Source organism: Nymphaea colorata, chromosome 2 (genome assembly GCF_008831285.2).
Source record: "Nymphaea colorata isolate Beijing-Zhang1983 chromosome 2, ASM883128v2, whole genome shotgun sequence".
NCBI lineage: Eukaryota > Viridiplantae > Streptophyta > Magnoliopsida > Nymphaeales > Nymphaeaceae > Nymphaea > Nymphaea colorata.
The window spans coordinates 9,271,259-9,288,873 of record NC_045139.1 but is presented as its reverse complement, the minus strand read 5'-3'; the positions used below and the strand labels follow the sequence as shown (position 1 = coordinate 9,288,873).

At 41.0% G+C, this 17,615-nt stretch overlaps 2 protein-coding genes across 2 annotated transcripts; both read right to left on the bottom strand.

Annotated features, from left to right (window-relative positions):
• Positions 1 to 13,689: 13,689 nt before the first annotated feature.
• LOC116247409 (putative lipid-transfer protein DIR1) lies at positions 13,690 to 14,010 on the bottom strand. The gene has a single exon (XM_031619592.1). It carries the CDS (start codon positions 14,008 to 14,010, stop codon positions 13,690 to 13,692), a length of 321 nt encoding a protein of 106 aa, XP_031475452.1.
• Positions 14,011 to 17,273: 3,263 nt separating this feature from the next.
• LOC116247408 (putative lipid-transfer protein DIR1) lies at positions 17,274 to 17,615 on the bottom strand. Its single transcript, XM_031619591.1, has one exon. The coding sequence runs from the start codon at positions 17,613 to 17,615 to the stop codon at positions 17,274 to 17,276; it is 342 nt and encodes a 113-aa protein (XP_031475451.1).

Sequence of the window (17,615 nt, the reverse complement as noted above, 5' to 3'; positions counted from 1 at the left end):
TACGTGAACAACTGTGGGCTGAGCTGCATCAGGTTCGCTAGCTTGCAGCTTCACCTTGGTTGCTGGCAGGTGACTTCAACTGTTTGCTTAGCCCTGTTGACTCATCCTCCCCTATCACTTCTGGACCGTCTATGTCTGCTTTTCGATCGTTCGTTGATGAGTTCGGTCTTTTTGACGTGTCTCCGACTAACGGTACGATTATTTGGTCCAATAATAGGAACCCTCTGATTCTTCGTAGGTTGGACTGTTTCCTTCTCTCGCCTGAGTTGTTCTCTGCTTTTCCTTCGTCCTCCTTGGTGCTTGGACTGAGGTACTTGTGTGATCATGCTGCGCTGCTTCTTTCTCTTCTTCAGGGTAGGCCTGGTATCAGGCAAGCCAGGTTCCGTTTTGAGCTTTGGTGGCTCTGGGATGAATCCTTTGTGGCTACCATCCCTCATTGGTGGGCTCGCACCGTCAATGGTAGGTAGGCTGCTTTCAGGCTCTCACGGAAGTTGCATTCCATCAGGAGGGAGGTCCTCGCCTGGAAGCGCATTTTCTGGAGCAGCAAATTTGCTGAGGTGACCGTTTGGGATGAGGAGATCCTACCCCTCCAGGCTTCTGGCAATATTTCTGCGGATCAATCTTCTCGTCTCCTTTGTCTACAGTGTCTTGCCCATGAGTGGCGTGGCCTCCGTCAAGGTTGTCTGTTATCGCCCTTGCTTTTCAACTTGGTCGCTGAGTGCTTTTCTGCACTTTTTCATCATGCAACAGTCGTTGGCTTCCTCACACCGCATTCGCTCTCCCACTTACAGACCTTCTCCACCCTTCAGTATGCTGACGACTTTCTCCTGTTCGACAATGCTTCCCGCCAACAGATTGTGAGAACTTGGCTCATCCTTTGGGTTTTTGAGCTCATCTCGAGTCTTTCCATCAATCCCGCCAAGTGTCATCTTTCCCTCATTCGCGCAGATCCGGCCACGGTAGTTCTCGCGGAAGCTTGCTTTGGGTGAAAGGCTGCTCGCCTGCCCATGGACTACTTGGGGCTTCAGATTATGTTGTTGCCTCCTGCACCCTCCTTTTGGAATGGAATGGAGCAGAAGCTTACTGATCGTCTTCAGTGTTGGCAGGAAAAGCTGTTTTCTCTCTCAGGTCGTATTACTGTAGCTAAGCACTGTCTTGCGTCTGTCCCCCTCCATGCTCTGGGTATCTATCGGCCTCATGTGGCTGTTTTGAATAGGCTTGATAAGCTTATTCATAAGTTTATCTGGAATGGTGATCAACCTTCGGATTGCCTTGCGCATTGGGATGTGGTTGCCTTTCAGCATCTTCTTGGGGGTGTTGGGGTTACCAACCTTAGTCGGGCATGTAAGTCTTCTCTGTGTTCTTGGTGGTGGTGTTTAGCAACTGAGCATTCTCCCATCACCCAATTCATTAATTCCAAATTCGACCTGTCTTCTCCTAGTGTTTGGAATAGTTCTATCTCACACACCTCCCCCTCTCACTTTTGGTGTGGCATGCTTTCTGTCCTTCCTCTTTTCCTCCGCCTTGCTGACCTCTCATCGTTCGCGTCCCCGTCATGGCCTCTCTCACCTACCCGTGAGTTCATGTTTTCTTCCTGCTACCTGGCCTCCTTCGGTCTGTTACCTTTGGTCTCCTGGCCCCTCTCCTCGTGCCATTGCTTTTGTATGGCTTCTTCTTACTGGCCATATCAATACTTTTGACCACCTCCAGCGTCTTGGCATCAGTTTAGCTAACCAGTGTCCCCTCTGTCTTGTCGCGACTGAGTCTCGGGTTTACCTTTTTACTTATTGCCCTTTCTTCTTTAATGTCCTTGCTTTTACCTAGCCTTCTCTTGTTAGTAGCCTTCTGAACCCACCTTCCATTCGTCTTTTTTTCTTCTTTTGTCCTTCCCCCTACTTGTCTGTTTCCTGTGGTCGTGTTTGGAGGTCGTGGTTCATTTCAGCTTGGTGGCGCATTTGGGAGGTGCGCAACAACAAGGTCTTTAAGGGTACCTTTTCTTCGCCAGATTTTGTGGTTCGTTTTGTGCAAGGGGATGTCCAGTTTGCCATTCGGTTAAAACGCCACTGTCCGTCTGCGGCTGGGTGACCTTCCCCTTTCACCCCGCCTCTCTTCTTTTTCGGGGCACTGTATTGTATATTTTTCTTCTTGCTTTTGTTTTTGTATCTAGGGGACCTCTTGTCCCCAAATTTTGTTATATATATTCTCATTTTATCGGCTCTCTCTCTCTCTCTCTCTCTCTCTCTCTCTCTCTCTCTCTCTCTCTCTCTCTCTCTCTCTCTCTGCATTTTTCAGTCTACCCCTTCGATCTTCGGAATCACAGATGGAAGGAAGATGAAATATTCATAGACACGATGACAAAAAAGTTAACTGGATTGTTAGGATCGTCTAAAAATATTTTAACATCTTTTCATTCAGAAAGCATGTGTTCATGTGTTACTTTTATGAAAGCTATGCATTTACCTGGAACTTTCCAATTGTTAGGCAGTTCATGCAAATGCACCAACTTTAGCTGCTGTTGATATATGTATCGTCTGTTATTTAAATAATTGTATTTTATTTTTTAATCATTTTTGCTTATGATTCATTAACTTTTTCTTGTGAGATGTACAATTAAATTCTTAGAAAAAACAAAGAATTATTCAATATTAGCCGGCTTATTAGAGAGGAGGGAGCTATCAAGCGAATGAGAGAGTGCTATGTATGATCCCAGTCAAGGATACCAAGGGAATTATTATGAACTATTAATTTAACACGGTGTCCTTGAGAGGTTCACTTCCTTACCACAATGTCCCTTCTAGTGAAAGCATTACCTTGGGGAAGCATTTTAAACAATTATATAAAATATCGGATTGCCGAATAATAGAAAATAAGTTCATTCAAGGTATCAGTGTGGGTGACACAAGCATGCTCACTCATCAATCCGTATGTACCGTAGCCATAGAAAGCATGTATTATTAGAAAGAAAAAAAGACATGTTTAGAACGTTAATATATTAAACATTGGAGCAAGTTCATGGAACAATAATTTCAATGTTCTATGTATCTACCTTAATATTTAGGGCAAATTCATCATGCATTTACAAAGTGTTCATGCTGCCAAACAACCCCTGCCCAATTGATACTCCATAATCAATCGATATGTTCTAACCACCATCCATCTCGAAAGATGGACGGTTGCAAAATAGGACATGCCTTCTAGTCCAATGCTTCAAAATATTTGAAGCATGGAGCAACAGAACTCAGGTGAGTGTGCAGCAGAACTTGAGAACTTGAGATTCCATTTGTAAAAGGATGCAAACACATAGACTGATAAAACCACCAAAAATGTTCTCAAACGTTTTCTGGTGATGTGAATGGATCATAATCGGGTCAAATCTAAATATTACTAAATTAACCCAAATTTCAGCCTAGCTTAATAGGATTCTTGCTTGAAGCTGGTTTTTAACTGAGGTCATTTGAGACAAGAGTTAGGCCATACTGGCATGATTTTCACTTTTCTTTTGTACGCCATTTGGTTATACAACTTTCCAATGAAAGTCAAACTTGAATCCAGTTTAGATGCAAATTTGGTACAATGTTAATTTGGGTTAATGCATAAAATGCAAATTTGCCTGTAGAAGCTGACGACATGGGTTTGGATTTGATCATCTATCTGAACTAAACCTTAATTAGCCACCCACATCCACTTCACCAATCTAAATTGAACCTGCAAAGTTGCCAGCTTAGTAAAATGTCAAAGATATCTCTACTTGCCTATTGAGACTCTGATTGCCCACTTAGTCATAGTGCTTAAAAGTTAAAACCATACATCTGGCCTAAGAGAACCCATTGTCCTCACCTCTTAGAAGAGGAAAAACTTTGTCTTCTTCTACCAACCACTTCTTGCTTCTAGAGCACCAGACAGGGGCGGAAGGAGGGGGAGGGGGGGCCGCCTGGGCCATGGCCCTACCCCAGCCCATGGTGAAAAAAAAATCATGTAAAAATTCAAAAATTATTAGTTTGGCCCGAGCGCCCCTTCTCTCTGGCCCTACCCTCTCTCTCTCGCTCCTTTTCTCTGGCCCTACCCTCTCTCTCGCGCTCCTTCTCTCTGGCCCTCTCCCTCTTGTCTTGCCCTACCCTCTCTCTCGTGCTCCTTCTATTTGGCCCTCTCCCTCTCGTCTTGCCCTACCCTCTCCCTCTCGCCTCTCATCTCGCCCTACCCTCTCCCTCCCCTCTCTCTCGCCTTCTCTCTCGTGTTGCCCTATCCTCTCTCTCGCGCCTTCTCTCTTTGACCCTACCTACCCTCGCGGGCCCCGCCCTCTCTCTCCCTCGCTCCCTCTCTCTGTGGCCCCACCTAGCCTCCCTCTCTTTGTGGCCCCGCCCAGTTGCCCTCTCTCTCTCGCGCCCTCCCTGACTCTCTCTCCCGCTCCCTCCCTCTCTGGCCCACAGCGAGAGCCGGCCTTGCCCTCTCTCTCGTGCCCTCTCTGGTCCACACGCAGGCCATTGCCAGCCGGCAGCCCCACCCTCTTTCTCGTGCGCTCTCTCTCGCTGGCTTCCTTCCTGCCCTGGCCCATAGCGCAGGCGATCGTCGGCCCCACCAGCCACCACTAAACAGGGTATTGCCTTGTCTTTTCATTGTTGCCTACTTTCTTTTTGTCATTGTTGCGGACAAAATTGTTTTGCTTGTTTTGATCTATTTCTCCTTTCATTTTTAGTTTTATTTGGGTATATACAATCAAGGTATTCATGTTGGGATCTCTCTGCTGCTCAACCTTCCAATTTTGTTTTCAGACCTCTTCTGTTATATTACTCAAGCTTTTAGGGTAACTGTTAAGATTAAGAGGAATAGATTTTGATGCTTTTTTTTATGGAAGATTTCTCTCATGCATATACAAAAACAATATGCCCTAAACAGGACCATGTTCATGCTAAATCATTGAAACAAAACTTTAACTGAAGCGGAAGCGTACTTGAATCAATCTGAACAAATGGACGATCCGATTGCAGTAGGATCTTCCAGGGTCTTTGCGGCGTACTTGCGGTCGTTCTCAGATGGGGAAGAGACAATCCTAGAAACCAATGTTTCAAGCAACCCTTGCACGACCCCAGGGACCACTACCATTTTATATTATGGGCAATTACAATTCAACCCATCAAAGAGTCCATAATTGCGTACAGATATCTATACATTACAAAATTACTCATACCATATAAAATAACGTAATATCTCAAAATGCAATCACTTAATCAGATATTTACATTAAGACAGTCATAATGTCTGAAATTCCTCATAAACATATGCTGACCCACCAAATAATCCTTACAATCTCTCACTTGGGCCAAATATGTCTTTATACATTCAGACATTACATAAAACCTTAGGAGCTCATAACTGCTATCTTATTAAACGTCATTTTCACCAATCTCGTCTATGATCATATCAACACAGAACCAAAGTGGCTTTCGCTATAATAAAAATTAGCTAAACCTTCAATGATCACAAATGTTAACACAATCAATAACATAGATCCGATATGGATGTATAGCATGAGAATTACATGTAATGTGATTACAACATGTCTATTCTCAACTGGTCCTACTTTAAAACCTTATGGAGATCAAAAACACAAACATAGAATAGAACTAAAGAACTTTAAACTTTATTCTGCAGAAAACTGAATATGTGTCCATACATAAGAGCAAACAAAATGCAAACTCCCACTAAACCAGCACATCATCCAAAGATGACACCCTCATATGAACAATATATTCGTGAAAGACCTTAGGTGTTAAACTTTTAGTAAGCGGATCCGCAATCATAGAGTTTGTCCCAATATGCTCTAAAGACACATGTCTCTTTAACAGCCAAAAACTTAATGTCGATGTCATTCGACTTTGATAAAGTACGGCTGTTATTAGAGTACAAGATTGCTAAATTATTGTCACATAATAATCTTAGTGGTCTTTCTACACCATTCATAATGCGCAGCCCCGTGACAAAATTCCACAACCACAAAGCATAATTGGATGCCTCGTAACACGCTATGCTACTGTCTTGGCACCCAGCAAAATCTGAATCTGAATACCTAATGATCTCCAACTGGTCTGACTTCCTGTATGTGAGCATAAAATCTTTTGTTCTTTGTAAGTACCTCAATACCCTTTTGGTTATTTTTCAATGATCCATACCAGGATCACTTAAGTATATGCCTAATATTCCAACGATAAATGCAATATTCGGATGAGTACAAACCTGAGCATACATAAGGCTTCCCACAACAGACGAATAGGGAATCTTTTCTATTTCTTTAGATTTGATTTCACTTTTAGGGCACTGTTTGAGACTAAACTTGTCTCTTTTAACAACTGGAATATCTCCTGGTTTAGAATCTTTTATGTCATAACGCTAAAGCACCTTATCAATGTAGGCCTTTTGTGATAATCCAAGAATACCCCGAGAACGATCTCAAAATATTTGGATCCCCAATACAAAAGATGCATCACCAAGATCTTTCATGTCAAACTTTGTTGACAAAAAATTCTTAGTTTCATGCAATATGCTCATATCATTACTCGCCAGCAATATATCATCAACATATAAAACCAGAAAGATAAATTTACACCCTCTGAAATTTTGGTATACACGTTCATCAACTAAATGAAACTATAACTTAATGAAATTTGTAATACCACTGACGGGAAGCTTGCTTTAGCCCATAGATGGATTTCTTGAGTTTGCAAACCATTTTCTTTGCATCCCCTAAAACAAAGTTTTCTGGTTGCACCATATATATCGTTTGATCAATGTCTCCATTTAGAAACGTTGTCTTTACATCCATCTGATACAGCTTTAACTCAAAATGAGCCACAAGTGCCATTATGGTCCTGAAAGAGTCTTTCGACGAAACTGAAGATAAAGTCTCTATATAATCAATGTCGTCCTTTTGAGTAATACCCTTTGCAACAAGACGTGCCTTATATCTTTTGATGTTACCTAATGAATCCCTCTTGGTTTTAAATATTCATTTACAACCAATGGGTTTCACACCTTCAAGTAAGGGAACAACTTCCCATATGTTATTATCCATCATAGACTTTATTTCTTCATTCATGGCATCTATCCACTTATGAGATTTAGAACTCTTTATTGCTTGCTGGAGGTTAATAAGATCATCTTCCATTAAACCCATATCAACATCATGTTCTTGGAGATAGACAAAATCATTTGAAATTATATTTTTCCTCTCTCTAGTGGATCTCCTCAGTGGCACCTCTACTTGATTTTTTTGAGGTTGTTGAGTTTGTTCTTCAGTAGGGAGATCGACATCATTGTCTTCTTCTGAATATGTTGATGGAACAATGCCAGAAATAAAGACCTGACTATTGCTTTCAACATCTGTATGAGTGGATTTAAGTCTCTCTTCAAAGGCAATGCTTCTAACTTGATCACCTCCCCCAAACTTAATATCCTCAAAAATGGGGATTTTCCGTTTCAAAGAAAGACTTACTGGTTGGATTATAAAACTTACAACCTCTTAATGTTTGTTAGCTTTCCCTTTATACTTCCAATGCAAGCATTAAATAATGCAAAATCAAGGGACTCAACAATTTCATTCGACATAAGCCTTTTTATTCTCTTTTCAGATATATGTCTTAAGCGTCTATGCCACAACATAGCAGAATTCTCATTGGTTAATTTTCTTTTAGTACCATTAGACATAACATGTAAGGTTTCATGATATTAAGCAACTGTATCAAACAAATAGAGGTTATCGCTACCTGATAAAGAACCAGTGCCTATCAAATTTGAATGCAGAAACTACTTAAATTTACTTTCTCCAAATGAATAATAATAACCAAATTTGTCCAATGAGGAAATAGAAACCAAATTCCGTCTAAAAGACTACCCCACATAAGTTTTTATCAAATTCAAATAACAATCAGTTTTTAACAATAACCGAAAATCTGCTATGGCTTCAACCTTCGCCTTCTTGCCATCACCCACATAGATGAATCTTTCAGCATCATTTGGTGTTCGATAATTTGGGCAGTCTTGCATAAGCACCTGAATCTACCCACCAAGTGTTTCTGGGTACTGAAGATAAATTAACCTCAGAACAAACTAAAGTGAGAAGTGTACCCTTCCGTTCACGCCATGCGTGATACTTAGTACAATTCTTCTTCATATGACCTTCAACCTTACAAAAGAAGCAGCCTTAATGGCCTTCCTTATTCTTCTGTTTTTTAATGGATGACTGGTCAACTGCAACTTTCTTAACAGTATTTCTTTTCTTACTTATAAAAATCGAATCATTTAACTCAGGAATAGTACTCAAATTTGTAAATATCATGGAAGCAGAACTCACTGTACAAAGAACAAAAATACCAAACATACTCACAATCAATACATGTACATAGATGAAACAACAAATATAAATGAATTTAAATACAATGACTTAAATCCCATCACAAAGTACCGGTGCAACATTAATATCCAATCTTTGGATTGAAATATTAACTGCAAGTGGTATTCTTGGTCAACAATGAATATAGATAATTAGCCCTGTCAAATAACGAGCCCATCTTTGGATTGACTCACTATTCATATGGAAACCTAAAAATTATCATATATTCATTGCCCTGTACGCTTAAACCTGACCAAGAAACAATCCTCATTTGGGTTGATCATTACCCGCATGGTTTAAGTATACTATCTTCTAATGTTCGAAACAAGCAAATTCGTACAACAGAGGTCACTTTGACGATATAAAATACAAATCTACTCATTTTGAATAATAGACATGACCAAAGATCAAATTCATACTGCAAATAATCATCTATGGTACACCCACAATTTTAATAACATGCAAAACATGATACATATATTAAAATTCACATACAAATTTACCATACATTAAATCAAAAACCAAATGATTCAATGATATGGGCCCAAAAGGGTCCAAAATTTTATAAACCGGTACCATAATTGTGCTTAAGCGGGTCAATCAGCCTTAAAATGGCCTATATTGTTCTTAAACCACAACTAGAACACCCACATGACCCTAAATAGGAATGAACCAGTCAAAAATTGGACGAACGGATCAAAAATAGACTGTATCGGTTCAGAAACCCACTGAACCAGCTCGAAAAATGGCTAAAAACAGTTCCAAAACTGAATGAACCGGTCTGAAATGCCCTAGATCGGTATGAAGATCAACTGAACCAGTCTGAAAAGCCACTGAACCGGTCTGAAAACAACTGAACCGGTCTGAAAAGGTCTAAATCGGTTCTAAAAAGTATGAACCGGTTTTGAGTGAAGTCGAATCGATCCTAAACCGAATGAACCGGTTCGATTCTCGTCAGAATCAGTCTTAAAAAGAACCGTTTTACAAAGGTTTAAACAGAATGGATACGGGTTGGGTTTGAAATGACCGACCCAGATCCAAGAAACCATATTTTCAAAATTCAAACCTTATGGATACGGGTCGGGCCCAACATGTCCCCAACCGGATCCGGAACAACCGTATGGATACGGGTCGGTCCTAACTTGACCCGATCCTGATCCGAACTGCAAAATTTTAAGCCATATGGATTCGGGTCGGGACAGACATGACTCGACCCAGATCCAGAAAATCTGCAACGCAAGCGGGCGGCAAAAAGGAAATGTTTTTCTTTTTTTTAATCCATATGGATCTGGGTCGGGTCTGCCATGACCCGACCCGTGTCCGACCCTCTTGCCACACTCGATGGTTCGCAGGCAGCGAAACCACCGCTCGCCCTGTCAAGCACCGAACGACAGGCGAACGGCGATAACGCCTCCGGTGGTTCTCCGGGGACCTTGGGTGGGCGCTGGCGGGTCACACGGCGCCGTCCGGCGACGGGGAACTCGTTGGCGTGGCCGGACGAAGGCGGGGAAGCCCTTTCTAAGGCTCCTCCTTGTGCTCCTTTTCTGGTTTGGGCGGCTGCATCAGCGGTAAGGAAACCACCGGCAGGCCACCCAACAACATGGGTGGTGCCGGCGAGTCGCGCCAGGACGGCCGCGGTTCGGCCTCGCCTAACGGCAGGCCGACGCCCGCCAAGACGACCGAAAAACGGTCGCCCCTTTTTCCTTCCTTTTCCCCTTTTGTGGTTGCGACGGAAGCCCGATGGCTTCCATCGCCCACGCCCTGTATTCACCTCATGATGGGTGCCTGTGGGTGACCAACGGCCGGCCGTCGCCCAAATGGCCGCCCGTCCCCCGCCCAAAACGGTGGAAGTCGTCCGACGCCCAAAAGTGAAGTTGTCGCCCCTTTCCTCACGTTCCCCTCTAGCCTAACATGGCGTGCAAGAGAGAATGGGAAAAGGAGCTTCGATTGATCCATGTGGCTGCCGTACAACAGAGTGGAAGAAGGCCCAAACCAGAAAACGAACACACAAAAAATTCACCCAAAAAATCCAATGATTCAACAATGAACGTAGGGCTCTGATACCAATTGATGGGAGATTTCTCTTATGCATATACAAAAACAATATGCCCTAAACAGGATCATGTTCATGCTAAATCATTGAAACAAAACTTTAACTAAAGCGGAAGCGTACCTGAATCAATCTGAACAAATGGACGATCCGATTGCAGTAAGATCTTCCAGGGTCTTTGCGGCACACTTGCGGTCGTTCTCAGATGGGGAAAAGGCAACCCTAGAAACCAACGTTTCAAGCAACCCTTGCACGACCCTAGGAACCACTACCATTTTATATTATAGGCATTTATAGATTCAACCTATCAAAGAGTCTGTAATTGCATACAGGTATCTATACATTACAAAATTACCTCATACCATGTAAAATGACGTAATATCTCATAATGCAATCACTTAATCAGATATTTACATTAAGACAGTCATAATGTCTGAAATTCATCACAGACATATGGCGGCCCACCAAATAATCTTTACATTTTTTACATGCAAGAAAATAATAAATGGTTCATGCTTGAAGATATTCTCAGGGTTTACCAAAGATGCAAAAAATTTTTTTCTCAGGCTTTATGTAATGTATTGGTTGATTGGTGATTTGCAGATATATTGATGAAGCTGAATCGTTTGTATGTTGGAGATACTATGAACCAACACGATGTAAATCTTGCTAAATATGTGTATATACTGAGATTCAGCATTTGGTTGTTAGTTTAGCTAGATCCATTAAACGAAAGCAGCACATGAGAACATGGTAAAGCATAGATCTACTCCTTATCTTGAATTCAATGGTAGTGGGTGTAGACAATCCTGGGTTAAGTGGGACTGTGGGAGCCTAGTCACATGGTTGTCACTTTCGGATGGCCTTTAATTTTTATATGTTACCTAACAACACAGTGAGCCAATTCTGGGAGCATCTTATTTTGCCATGTTCGTTGTTATTGTGTGATGAAGAGTCTAATTCGGCAAAAAAAAAATTGTTGTACATTAAAGTGATGAAATCTTATTGTATCTACGCTTTTCTGTCGGAGCAAGCTTTATGCATAGATTAATTGGAATGTTTGCCAATACCGTGAAACTTTCTTTGTCGACTAAAAGTTCATCATACGGTGAAGAAAGCAATCAAAACCTAATTGTCACTTCAACCTTGTTTTGGTGCACTTCTAAAGCTTTAATTCATATGATCCAAGAGAAGGAACCCCGAGAGCTACTTGCATGGTGGTAACTATATACTTATTTAAAAGTGCGTGAGTCTATATATATATATAATATATTATATATATATAATATATTATATATTATATATTATTGTTCGTTGGACCGTTTGGCCCGCCCCTGAAAAAAATTTTGGCTCCGCCCCTGGCACCAGGGTAGGGTAGGGAGTGAAACAGAAATAAAAGAGAGAGAGATGGAGAGTCATACAGTCGAGGTGTCGAGCTCCATCACCGGGGTGCTGCCGCCTGAAATTGGTCGCGGAGTCCATGAGCCAACGTTGCCATGAGCAGAAGACCATCTCCATGAGTGCCGCACAAGTTGATGATATTGATGATATGGATCATGTCAAGCAAGGGGTCTATGACACCCTCCATGACAACATGCACATGAATCCCCAGTCAGCAGAGAAACCAAGCGCAACTGCCATTCTTTTGGGACTATGTCATTGGAGATCCACATAGCTTCCTTGACAAAGAAACCTGGCCAAGGGTCTGGCGGGCCTAGTGGTTAACTCGGCTATGCTCGGTGTTCTCCTGCACCGGACCGAGGTCTGTACCATATGCGGAGATAAGCTCAGCTCACTCAAGGACATCACCATCACCGCATGTCACCATGCATACGATAGAAGATGTATCTTCCAGTGGATGCACAAGAGACCACACACGTGCCCAATCTGCCGTTGTAATTCGGCATGGACGATTATTGGTGCCCGACCCGATTGGATTGATGACAGGAAGCAAATTAATGTCAGTTTGTATTCAACTGATGCAGCTTTAGGAATGGACTAGTATACATGGACTCGTAGGTGAGCAAGATTTTGAGTCACTAACATTTGTTATCTTGAATAAACTTTCTTTCAAATGATTGTTACGATCCAAATATCATATAATTTTTTGAAGCGCTTCACAAGCTTTAATCATTCGTGCGTGAAACTTAGGAATTTTTTTTCCATTTTGGTTGCGATTCTAGTGCTTGCATTTTTATGCTTAGATAGGACTCATGATTTGATCACTACCTGTGGGGATAACCGCAATTTGTGACGTTTGTAATTCTTCGAATGCTTATGCTTCACAAATTGCTATCATTTATGTCGTAAAATTATTTTTGTTTTAGATGCCGTTCATATCCTTGTGATGTTTAGTTTGAATACTAATCGTTCGCGTTCATTGCATGTGCGTTTCCACTGTGGTCTTCCCTACATTTGTTATCTTGCGAAACCAAATAACATTTTGGTGTTTACTAACTACCAAATATTTCATATTTGTTCAACATGGTTCATAAGTGATAATCACCCGCGAAATTTGAAGAATTGTTCCCATTATGGTTACAATTAATGCTCTGCCCGAATGCCTTTTGACTCACATCAATCTGATGTTACTGAGTTCCTGGGTCATCCAACACCATCACTTTTATCCAGTTAGTTAACCAAAGTTCAGAATGAAATCACATAAATTACTAGCAACTTACTTCACAACATGTCTCCTTCCACGAAAGGCAGCAGAAAACTTTACGCAACACATTGTCTAACAACGGCACTACAAATACTGACAAGCATTAACAACAGCAAGCAGCAATGCCTAATCCTAGATTAGACTTCAAATAAAGCACAAGAAACAGTAGCACAGACATTATAGCTCAACTCGCCCAGCTGCCTAAAAGAGTTTACAAACTAAGTGAGATCTGAACGGGCCTCTGGCTGCATGATCTGTAAAAGAAGAAACATATTGACCAATAAGTTTAGTGCATAAGACATTAGAAGCAATTTATGAACATAGGCTTGTCTTTTGTTTCCTTTCAACACGCAAGGTTTGTTTTAAATGAGCCACAGGAGTATTTCATCCTACCGCCCAAAGGAGAAGGATGCATACTAAGCCGGCCTGGGGGAGGACATTCAGACTCGGAACTTTGCAAACACAAGATAATTAAGAAACAAGTTCCCAACTCTTTGGATTCTATTGGGAACAAAGAAAAGGGAAAAAAGATACTAAATTTTCTCAAGACTTGGTTTTTCATGTAGAAATGTGACTTACTTCAAGAAAAGTTTAGCATGGGTTGGGTAGGGCTACACCACACTTTTCAGGAAGCGCCATGGCAAGCTTGGGGTCAATCCCCAAAGCAGGCAAGACCTTGGAGTCCTTGTAGGAGCAAAGGCAACGCATGTCAGCCCCAGCTATAGCAGCACAACATGCTGCAGAAGGATCTGGCGTCGACGCCAAAAAAGAGCTAGTGACTGCTGGCTTGCAAGCCGTGAACCCATCTTGGCTCATGTTGCACAAACCCTGGGTTCGAGCCGCAGTGCATGCGCTCAAAACCAGGGCAGCCATCAACACAGCCATAGACATCATCTTGAGCTTAGCCTCCATGGCTTCTATGCTTCCAAGCCAGTAATCTCACTTTGTTCAATTTTTGTGCTCTCAGTGTGGCCTTAAATAGGCTCGGTGAAGGTCGAGGACCCGTGACACTAAATTGGACTCACTTGGCCTGACAACTGGAGGCCAACAATAATTAATCATGTGGCTAGGAATATTTGGGTCTTAGCTAGAGGCAATGCATGTGACCAATGGTTTATAGAGTAATATAATATATATAAGTATGGATATACTTGAGTACCTGACTTACTTCTTGAAAACTTAATCATGATCAATATAAAATGGTTGAATTTTATAACCATAAGGTTGTCCTTTAATGTTAGTATCAGTAGCATGATGCTTGCGTCTTGGTATAAGATGACAAATCTCCTTGCAACCTTACAATTTTTTAGACACGAATTGACCAGGCACCTGCCCCATTATTTTAAGAAGTATTCATTCTCTAGCTAGTTGTCCATGATGATACGATAAGGAATACAATTGTGAACGTGATATTCTTGAAAACCATCCCGAACCATTATTTCTTATTGATGAAGAGCATGTTTATTAAAAAAAATGATCCTATCAATGGAGGAAAAACACGAGTATAATTTCAACTTCTGCTTCTGCGAGAACTGAGATATTTACGTATTTATTTTGACAGCCAACGATCTTGGTTCGCGGATCTGATGTTTCAGGATCTCAAGTACAACTATAATCACTATATATATATATATGATGTTGGAGAACAATGGTTTATGAATTTGGTCTCACTTCGCCACTTATATGGTTCTTGGCCACGCATGGCACGTTGTAGAGAGTCATACTGGATAAAGCTACAAAGTAAAAAAATGTATACGTGATTCCCATGCATTAATTCTTGCACTAATTCGGCGGCAGTAAAAGGGATCTCTTCCTGTCTAATGCGCACTTCTTAATCAAATTATCTGCCCGGCTTGACCTTCAGTAGCATTTTTTCCCGAACAAACCGTGTCGGTAAAATTTTTACTGATGTTTTTCCTTCTTAATGAAGCATTTTAGTGCCAATGAAGGGTAGAATTCATGTAGTGGATCATATTGCGATACATTATGAACCTTAATTTTCTTCAGCAGTACATTTTTATTCAGCTAAGTTGATTAAGGCTTTAATTTATAGGAAACATGGTGGTTAAATAAGTGAATGAAGAATCAATTTGAGGTGCGGACTGAGCTCAAATCTAAGGAACTTGTCTAGAGTGACCTCAAATTTAAGGATCTCAGTCAATATCTTGAGGTAATCAAACGTCACCTTAACTAAAAGTACACACAGATTTGATCTTGCAAATGAGAAGGCACCTCTTGCAGATTTCGAGCTAAGAATGGCGCATTAACTTAGTGGCTTCCATGAAACGTTCATTACCGATCTTAGTGGAACCCGTGTCATCTTGGGGGAGAATCAGTAGGAAGTTTCCTTGTTTCTCAAAATTAACTTGATCAGGAAATGAAGGGAAAAGAAAAAAGAACTTCTCGTTACATCATTAATTGAAGGAGAAACAGCCCTAGTATCAAAATTTAAAAACAAAGCTTCTTATTTGTTTGTAAGATTTTGAAACTATGCTCGAAAATTTTGAGACTTTTAAGAGATAATTAGGAAACTAGATTGGTATTTGTCCTGGCATTTGTATGCGCGGCCGAGAAGTGTAGCATCTCATAATCATGCAGTACTAATGTCTTCATGTCCAGATCATTTTTAAAAAGAAAAAACGTGTTAAAGCAGTGAAAGGATGAAAAGCAACAACCTAATTCCATTTTGCATATTATACATGTCAGTCTAAAAGCCCACAAAGTTCTGAACCTAAAAACACATAGGAGACACAAACAGGAGTACAGAGCCCCAAATCCTAGAGAAATGGATTTCATCTCTATACAATTATTTACTTTCTCCATTTGCTAGGCATGACTGAAATGTTACCATCCTGCAGTAAAATAAAAAAATTAATTTATTTTCAGTATCAATCCACCAGAGTGTTTGAGTGTGTGCATGTGTGTGTTGTATATATATATATATATATATATATATATATATATATATATATATATATATATATATATATATATATATATATATATATATAGAGAGAGAGAGAGAGAGAGAGAGAGAGAGTATAGAAAGTGCCACATTTAAAGCTTGAAGCAGTCCTAACATATCCAATACAACTCGATGCTTGGGGTTAACACTCAAACGCCCCTAACTCGAAAATGCAAATGAAAAAAAAAAAAAAAGCGACCTCCTCCTCGGACAGGATTGGAAAAGTGCCTAAAAAACTTGGTTTTTTTCTGGAAGATGAAAATGCCCACAGGGAAATACCCTTGGACAATGAAACAGTGCACTTAACAGCTTGTTAAGTTTAAGTTTAGCACTTAACGTCTTGATTGTGCACTATTTGGAGTCCATAATCCCAATCAAGGGAATTGGTCTATATAGCTAATTCTAGGTAAACAGAATGAGTATTTCAACTGAGACTGAAGTCTCCATCCTTTCCTTCATTTCTTGAGGATACTAAGTCTACTTTCAGTGTCTTGAGGTACACTTTTGTATACTTTACTTGCATATTGATGTCCTGAGAGTTGACATTGTAGAAAATACAAACTGATACTAACCACCTACAGCCCCCTCTCTATCCTTTGTAGCAACCTCCTTAAAAATGATCTATTAACTTGTTCAATTTGAGTGGGCGTCAACCTCTTGTTGAAGCCGGACGTAGGCCTTAAATGTGGAAATACTGGTCCAGGATTTTAAGTAGCTGGATGACGATAAAGTCTCCCAACTTTAAGGGTACGCACAAAAAATAAATTGTTAAAAAAAAAAGAGTATTGAGACGATTTTGTCCACTAGCGCATGGACCATCTTGTGGATTTTAAATAGGAATTATTTGGAAATATATATAATTTGTTATATTCCCTTAAAGGAAATTAACTAGCAGTCCTTTTCTCCGCATGAAAAATATGCGTGTAGTTTAGAGTTCCCACCAACTTTCAAGTGGAAAGGCCTCGCATAATTTTATTCTTATTTTATGCAAAAGTCCAAGAAATGTGTCGATTGAGCTCTTGGTCTTCTTCGACTTAAAGGCCTCAAGTAACCATTTATCATTGGTAACAATTTTGCTAATAAAATATGTGATATATGAAAAAAGGTATTAAAAGAGAGAAAAGAAGAATGCTTTAAGGGTTAAAGTAAAAAAAAAAAGGCGTAAAGAGCTTGCCAAAGTGCAAGGCGTGGGAATGTAAGCTTAGCACCTTTAGCATTGAGGAGGCGGCAGGATGTTACACTTCTTGGGCAGCAGCATGGCCAGCTTCGGATCAATCCCCAATGCAGGCAACACCATGGAGTTGCGGTAGGAGCACAGGCAGGTCAAGTCGGCACCGGCCAGAGCAGCGCAGCAAGGGGCGGAAGGATCAATGGGCAGAGCAGCAGAGCCGGTAGTAACCCAAGGCTTGCACGCCATTAGCCCATCTTGGCTCATGTTGCAGAGGGCGCTGGGCTGGGTCTGCAGCGGACCCATGCCGAACCCAGCTGCTGCACCCAGAGTCATTGCCACCAGCAGCACCACCGTCGTCGGCAGCTTCAGCTTGGCCTCCAT